The sequence below is a fragment of the Anarhichas minor genome, unplaced genomic scaffold (genome assembly GCF_050575085.1).
Source record: "Anarhichas minor isolate MPS153535 unplaced genomic scaffold, ASM5057508v1 ptg000024l, whole genome shotgun sequence".
NCBI classification, from domain to species: Eukaryota; Metazoa; Chordata; class Actinopteri; order Perciformes; family Anarhichadidae; genus Anarhichas; species Anarhichas minor.
The window spans coordinates 12,113,857-12,121,681 of record NW_027466470.1 but is presented as its reverse complement, the minus strand read 5'-3'; the positions used below and the strand labels follow the sequence as shown (position 1 = coordinate 12,121,681).

The 7,825-nt window shown below is 42.6% G+C and overlaps 1 protein-coding gene across 2 annotated transcripts; it reads right to left on the bottom strand.

Moving 5' to 3' along the window:
- Positions 1-280: 280 nt before the first annotated feature.
- On the bottom strand, positions 281-2,517 carry dmbx1a (diencephalon/mesencephalon homeobox 1a). Of its 2 annotated transcripts, none has more exons than XM_076098126.1 (4): positions 2,351-2,517; positions 2,001-2,193; positions 910-1,309; positions 281-780 (listed from the first exon to the last, which is right to left on the bottom strand). In XM_076098126.1, the coding sequence occupies exons 1-4, from the start codon at positions 2,503-2,505 to the stop codon at positions 341-343; spliced, it is 1,188 nt and encodes a 395-aa protein (XP_075954241.1). In that variant the 5' UTR covers positions 2,506-2,517; the 3' UTR covers positions 281-340. The 2 variants fall into 2 exon arrangements, with proteins under 2 accessions (XP_075954241.1, XP_075954242.1); XM_076098127.1 differs by having other exon boundaries at positions 2,001-2,179; positions 2,352-2,517.
- Positions 2,518-7,825: the final 5,308 nt, after the last annotated feature.

The following is a 7,825-nucleotide window of genomic DNA, read 5'->3' as shown; positions in this document are numbered from 1 at the left end:
GGAAATTTATTTGATACATTTCATTGTTCTAGCATTGTTCTATATCTTATGGATTCTCTTTTCCCGGGGTTATACTTTTGGACCTTGAGCTGCAACTGAAGCCAAGAGGAGTCAAACCAGCTGTTGAAGTGTGTGTCGGCTTTAAAACGCTGTTACATGTCGTTCTGTAGGTCCAGTGCATGATGGCATGTTTTATTTTTGGACATCTCTGCATGTCCTGTGCCCATGTACTCGTGAAGGGGTCACTATACGACTCCTAAAGAACGATCACAGTGGGATGGGGTGATGTGTAGGCCGAGGCTCTGGCCTAGTTTACATTGTCGTCCATACAATCTGATTCTCAGTTAGACATTGTGTCCAGTCCCAGCGAGGCAGCATGCTGTTTAGCCCTCAGACGGAGGTTCTCGATGCTTGTGGTCTTGCTGTTGTGGCTGGTGAGGCCGCCTGCAGCCGACGCCTGCAGCAGCGGGCTGCTCCACACCTGCTGAGCGTGATGGGACAGGGACTGGTAGTAGGACTGGCAGGGCAGAGAGCCCAGCGGCGCGGGGGGCATGTTAACATTCATCCCCAGGTAGGGGAGTGAAGATGGGGCCGAGAGGTCAAAGGCAGGGTAGTGCACCAGGTTGTTGGTGGCGGCCATGTGCTGGCGGAACTGCTCCTGCAGACGAAACAGGCTGAGAGGGGAGGAAGAATAAGAATGGCTCTGAGAGAGAGGACCACTGCCGGCCAGGCCGCTGATGGAGGAGGAGGGGGTCACGGACGGAGATACCAGGGGAGATTCTGGACAGAGAGAAGAGGGGAATAACAAAGTTAAATTAGTACAGTCAGGACAGAGATGCCGTGAAACAAGTCTGTGAAGGATAAAGACAAGAATTAAGCACCTTGCCAGACTAGAGTTCATGTTCTTACCTGGTTTAGGGCTGAGTCTTTTGCAAGCTGGAGAGATGCCCTCAGGAGTCACTGCTCTCTCACACTTTGTCTCCTCTCTCTGAGGTTTACTCTCGTCCTCCTTATCTGTGGCATTGTCCTCCGTCGCTGACTCGCTACCAGAGTGTTCTGCTGACGTAACGTTCAGCTCCATTTCCAGCGGCACAGGACGGACTACTGGACCCTCTGTCTCCAGAGACGAAGAGGAGGAGGACGAGGATGAAGGAGGGAGCTGGGTGTCGGTAAGGATTGTTGTGGAGGGAGGTGCATCCTCCTTCTCGCTTCCTCCTTCCCCCGAAGCCTCCTTCTGCTTCTGAAGCTGCTCCTTCTGGAGGCTGCGCTGCTTCTTGCGGAATTTGGCCCTGCGGTTTTTGAACCAAACCTGGTGGCAGAGGGGAGAAGAGGCCAAGTCAGATGGAGAACAAGCAGATGTACAACAGTGGATGTAAGCTGGACTCAAACCCGCACTTAATGATTGATTTCAGTCGGCATCAAATGATTGAGCGGCAAATGAAACTCCCAAAAAGTCAATAAGTGACATCATCAATATGGAGTTCAAATTTAAATCAGTTTCAACAAAATTGACACTGTATTTTAGCATATATTGTATTCTATCGGATTACCTACATGTTCTTTTGTGCAGTGAAAAGTTTCACTGTGAGCCAGGCTCAACCCTAGAAATATGTTTTCATTTTTTCCTGTATTGATAATAATGTAGAGTCACGGTTTTCAACTCAAACAAGCTGTGTGTTTTGATTAATGAATCAATAATTTATAGTAGGCCTGTCTTTCTATTTTTTTATTCTGAATATTTTTTATATTCTTTACATCCATCAAAATAGGCGCCTCCCCAAAATAGGCTAGTCCATCCCCACATACAGTATTTAGGTTGATACTGACACTACATACAACTTTTGTCCATTAGATACAAAGCCTGCAATCACATAAATAATGAGTCGATATACGTAACAAAAACCCAAATGAGCTCCTCGAAACTATGTCGCCTATCACGCACACACATCAGTAGGTGTTTTGTACACTTCACCGTGTCTTTCCTTGAGTTATAGACATACCTGCACACGGGCCTCGGGCAGGTTGGTGCACATGGCCAGCCGCTCCCTCATCACCACATCCGGGTAGTGGGTCTTCTGGAAAGTCTTCTCCAGCGCTTCCAGCTGCTGTGCGGTGAAGGCCGTGCGACTCCGGCGCTGTTTGCGGTGCTGAGAGCCGTAGCGAGCCTCCAGGATGATGTCTTGAAATGCGCAGTCGTTGGAAAGGAAACACACACGGCAAGTTTATTTAACTGGGCATGCTGGGATATGACACCTCACTTCATTTGCATGACTGTCAGCTGCTATAACACCTTCATGCATTATTAATTATAAGAGCCAAAGAGAAACGTGTGTGAGCGTGCACTTAATTACCAGCTAGTCTCTCTGCCAGTGTGAGCGCGTGCACGGACGGCCGGTAGTCGGGCGCGTGCTGCGCCTGTTGCGCTGCCTGCTGGTGCAGGTTGTACATGGCGCTGAGGGAGTTCATGGCGTGCAGAGAGTAGCCGTTCACCCCGTAGTGCTGCATGGTTAGAGGTCGCTACCTGCGGAAATGAAGAGAGGTTGTGATTTTCAAATAGAAGGAAGGGGAGTTCACTCACGAGCATGTTGCTGTTAAGGGCGCGTGGCTGCTGTTCGACACGCTGAACATGTGATCTCAAACCAACCCACCGTTTTGATAAGAGAAGCAAAATGACATATTTAGGCACTGAGAGGCTGTGACACACACGGGCTTTTTTTTTTTTTTTTTTAGTAGCCCGAATGACAGGTCCTCGCGCTAGAGGGCCAATAGATTTTAATGTGGGCACTCAGACAAAAGTGTTATCTATTAACATCAAATTATCGCTGTGTTCAATCCATTAATTATACAAAAGACTTTTAATTGGGGTAATTATCGCTCGTGCCCATAATGAACCGTGACGGATGCCTTAGTCGTGAATTTATTCACGTCGTCTCTGTGATCCCGGAGAAGCCAAATCCCCAGTGGAAACGTTGCTTTGACAGATCAAGGCGTTGATGAAATGTGTTTGAAAATGAAATAAAGAGATTTGTTTCGGGTCTCGGTGGCAGAACCTGAAACTGGATAGCAGGATTATTTTTTAATAGGCCATTATTACGGAAATGCTATTCAAGGGCTGTTCAGTTTTAGTGACTCATTTTTTCACTTTCAGTTTTCCTGCAACATTTTACTCTAAACTTTGCGAATCATGTTGTGTAATTTGATGTTATTTATCATTTATATTTAAGTCTAGAAACTTGCAGCTTTTGATATTACAAACAGATCCATTCCTTCAAGTAAAACATCCATATCAGAGTCTTTCACATGGCAGCAATTTCCCAAACTTTATTTTGTAGTTCTCCTTCACGACCGAGATTATATGAAGCGCTTGAGGACACGATTAGATATGTATTAGTACGCAGGAGGCTGACATGAGGGACTATCTCTGAGGCCCAACCAGTTATTATAACTATGAGAGACCACAGGGAAAAGATATAAATCTTTCTCCAAATGACAGGTACGGTATCCAGGGAAATGTTCTTGAATTTACGTTTAGGCCGGCTGCCTCTCAATACGTTTGAATTTCCAGGTTACCATTGTCCTAATTTCGTTTTTGTTTTAGCCCATTTAATTTGACTAATTAACATTCGTCGGTCTATGCAGTAAATGTCAACAATTGTAATGTCAGTATATTTATATTTAAGAACCGGTTAGATTGCTCCATTATCTGAAAATATGCAGGGTATTCGTTGTAATTTGAAACTTAATTGATCTTAATTTGACCAAGGTCATACTCTTTTACGTAACCTCATTAGTTAACATAGTATGACGACTTGATAATTCATTCAATCAAATGTCGATTTTAAGCATTCAATTCCAGTATAAATCACTAAATTATGATACATTAATAATAACTAATGCTACTACTAATACCAATGCTGTCGATAATAATAATAATAATAATAATACTTTTGAAATTATAATAATGTATTCGTATAGGCAAATTAAGCAGTTGTAAACGTATTTTATAAGACAGAGAAGCCATTATGTTTTATCCATTTCTCATATTTTCAGAGAGAGAGAGAGAGAGAGAGAGTGCACTTGTGCGTGTGTGTGTGTGTGTGTGTGTGTGTGTGTGTGTGCGTGCGTGATGCCCGCAGTGCCCATTCCCAGCCTATTAAGTGGCCTCGGCGGCTGATGAATGTGATCAGAGGGCAGTGGGGAATAGTTTAATTCGTCGGGACAGAAGGTGCTTCGCTAAACATTTACTTTACTCCCCCAAGTATTTGAGTTGAATGGGCCCCCCTCCCCCCCTCCGCCCCCCCTCCCCTTCCCCTCTCTGGCGGCCTCTTATCCCATCGCCCCGGGGCAACGTTTTGGCTGAGATGTATGGCCTCTCCGCGGGTAAAAATATGCATGTTGATCCCCATTTGGCTCCCCGTCTAATGGAAGTGCAAATAGGTTTCGACTGTGAGGCCCTCCATTTATCATCAACGCTGACACGGACGGACGTACAGCGGGACTGGGTGGTTAGCTCTAGGTTGGAGTTTGCGCGTGTGCGTTTACGTGCCCGCGTGGGCAAGTGTGTGTGCGTGTTCTAGTATTATTCCAACGACTGTTCTCAATTGTTTTTCTCCATTTCTGTTTTCTCTGAAAGTCAAGGTGTCCATGCAAATTGGATTACACCTGAAATCACACAACATGCGAATAAATGTAGCATATCTATTTTCACAAACATTCCTCAAAAGCTACAGAATTGTATTAGTTTACTTGATGGAAATACTAGAAAGTTTAAGGGACTAAAACGTTTGCCATCGATTTTAATCTCACTTTTTGCAAAATGCCATAATCTGCAAATAAAAACATCTCGATCTCAGCAACATTGTTTTAGGCTGTTTGGCCCGCAAGTAAACTTAAAGCCTGCTGCTCGTGATTACAAGCTTTCCCCACCTTTTCTATTTACCACTACACCTTATAGTCTGTATCCTACTGCCCATATCAAATTCAGCACAATAGCTCATCGCTGTGAGCCTGTCAGTGCTGTTATTGTCATTCATAAGCCTCTCTCTGCTCCAGGCACTGGGCCCTCCTGGCAGCCCTGCGCAATGCTTCGATTATCAAACCGTCATTATGTAAATTGGCGTGTACAGTGCAACTCTTTGATCCGACCAAATTAGGAAAAATGTTATTTGCTAACAGCCCTCAGGGGCATGAGTCGACCTGACAATCTGCTCTTTGCTGTGTCACAGTGTAAACTGTCAGAGGGCGAGGGACGTGTCTTTGATTTTTCTCTGAGCTGAAGGATGTTTGCTATGAAGCCTGATTGAAATTTAAAGGTATTCGATATCTAATATTTAATTGTCTGTTAAAGCATTTTAAAATCCAAATGTCACTGCGACATATTTATTCTGTAACAATCTGCATACAATACATAACCGGAAAAAAATGGAGGAAAAAGGAGAAAACCCTTACATTCCTTGGTTAGGTAAAGTTGGAAAGATATTCAAAGATTCGGATTTACCGGTTCAATAAATCGTTAGTACATTCCTTGGGTGTGCTTCTGTAAATGTGTAGCACTTTAGGGTAATTAAGATTTTTTTTAAATAGTAAACTCCAAAGAAGAGGAGCATAAACAGTGTGTCCGTTGTGAATTATCACGCAAGGTTACATTTTGGGTTGCGTACTGAAACTTTAAAATACCAGATTTATATACATGTATTTCTACATTTCCACCAGCGGAACTGCTTTCATCTCCGCTGAAATGAAGCAAAAAATAATCTTTAAAAATCTCTATTGCATACAGGCTACTGTATTTTTTTCCCCACTTACACACAATAAACGTCATTCTTCAGAGGCACTGCACTTACTTCAGAGACTGGCTGATAAAGATGCAAAATAGTTCAACATGAACATTAAAGCATTTTTCAACACAGGTTTTAACGCAACATGTGAAAAATACGTTTTACTGAATAAAGAGATAGACGAAAGTTTTTACCTCTTGTAGAGACAGTAGTCTTTTCCGTCACTTCGTACGCAGACAATCCTCAACTTTCAGGCTTCTCTTCTGCTCTTGCTGCTGCCTTGTGCTGTTTGTTTTTTATAATGCCCACTTTTCCCGTCCTTTTGTCCGACAGTGAGATACACAAGTCATCCAGTTTGTTGCTTCACTAAAAGTCCGTCCGCTCGCGCTCCACCTGCTCCTCTAGTTGTGAATTCTACCGTCTCGCGCAGAAGTGGGAAGCCGCCATCTGCTGGTGCGAGAGCCCCGTGGAGGGATTTTAAGGAGAGCTTCGCGGGGGTCATGCTGGCTTTCTATTGGCTCTCCGTGCTGTCAGTCGAGTAAATAAGATCGCGGATCGTTCAGCGGCAGACTTCTGGTGTTATTTTCAAACATGATCAATTTAAGCACATTATGTCCGCTAAATCCCTCCGAGTCTGTCCACATGTTTTTTTTATTGACATCGATAAACATCCCCTGTATATGTGAAGATTGACGCTTTTTAATAATGGCTTCGTTTTTGCAAAACATATATATTGATAAGTGATCGATATGATGTAGGATTGATTTTATTTCTTTACGAATCTCAACTTTGTGAATTATTTTATAGGTTATACGCTCAAACTTTAAGCAAGTGGGAATTGGTTCCGCAAGTGTTTCTAAATTATTTTATAATATAAGCTAATGAAAAACACTTTGTCAACACATTTTAAACATTGACAACTATGAGGTGTATACTATTATTTTATATATTTTAGTTTTTTCAAATCTACTACAAACTGCTTGTATGCACTTGGATCATGAATCCAACTGCATATCCAATAGTTTTTTGTGAGAAAAAAGCAACCAATCTTAAGTTTGTTTGCTTTTCGGCTTTTTGCTCCATGCCACTGGAGGAGAGAGAGACTTTAGAGAGATGGCTAATAGATGCCAGGGCGCTGCCTTTAGACTCTCCCCCGGCCTGGAAGGATTTGGGATGGGATAGGGAAGACAAGACGCCATCTCAGCCTCCAAAAACCCCTGTCTTAAAATGACTGCGGGTAAGAGGATTAGGGCAATAATGCCCTTCTCTTCTTGAAGGGTTTTTAGAGAAGATTTCTTCTCCCGGAGCAAAACCGTTTAGGTAGGGAATTAAGGGCAGCGCAAAGTAGCCTTTTAATGTAAAGCTTGCATATTTTTGGGGGAGATTCTTTGGGAAAGTACTTGGCCTATAACGCAGTTTTATCTCTGACCATGTTTCTCCCTGTGAACACATTTGAACAGTAGACAAAAGATTTCATGGAATACAGAATATTTGTGTCCATGCGTTTTTACGCATTAAGACTCCACCCAGACGCATTGTTCAAAGACAATCAGGGGTTTGTGGACATTAAATGTTATGTGTGCGTGTGTGTGTGTGTGTGTGTGTGTGTGTGTGTGTGTGTGTGTGTGTGCGTGCGCTCGTGAGAGAGAGAAATAATGTGCGTGGGGGGAGAGGTGTATTTTATTTAAAAAATATATATTATATTTCATATAATATCCAAGTTAACACCACTCAAATATTGTAGTTTAAATGATTACGTTACATTAGATACAAAACGCTATATATATATAACGAAATAAACGAAGAGAAAGAAATGAACATGATTGTAACTCTTGCGGTACATTCTTGATACGAAACAACCAAACAACAACATGAGACTTTCGCTGTTATCACAGAGTCTAGACGGATTATTCGATGTGTTTATTTGCTCCAACGTTACAAAAATATAATGATATATATTTTTTAACTGTGGTGATATATAGGGTTCAATTACAGTTTTTGGGGCCATAAAAAAGAAGTAGGTTTATTGTGACAAAATATTATTATTA

What these genes read in the sequence shown, in the direction of transcription:
- dmbx1a (XM_076098126.1), bottom strand. Translation starts at nt 2,505, where the DNA reads ATGCAGCACTACGGGGTGAACGGCTACTCTCTGCACGCCATGAACTCC. An exon ending in TGCCCGAGGCCCGTGTGCAG is followed by an intron (nt 1,310 to 2,000) that starts GTATGTCTATAA and finishes CTCTGCCACCAG; the next exon opens with GTTTGGTTCAAAAACCGCAG. An exon ending in AAGACTCAGCCCTAAACCAG is followed by an intron (nt 781 to 909) that starts GTAAGAACATGA and finishes CTCTCTGTCCAG; the next exon opens with AATCTCCCCTGGTATCTCCG.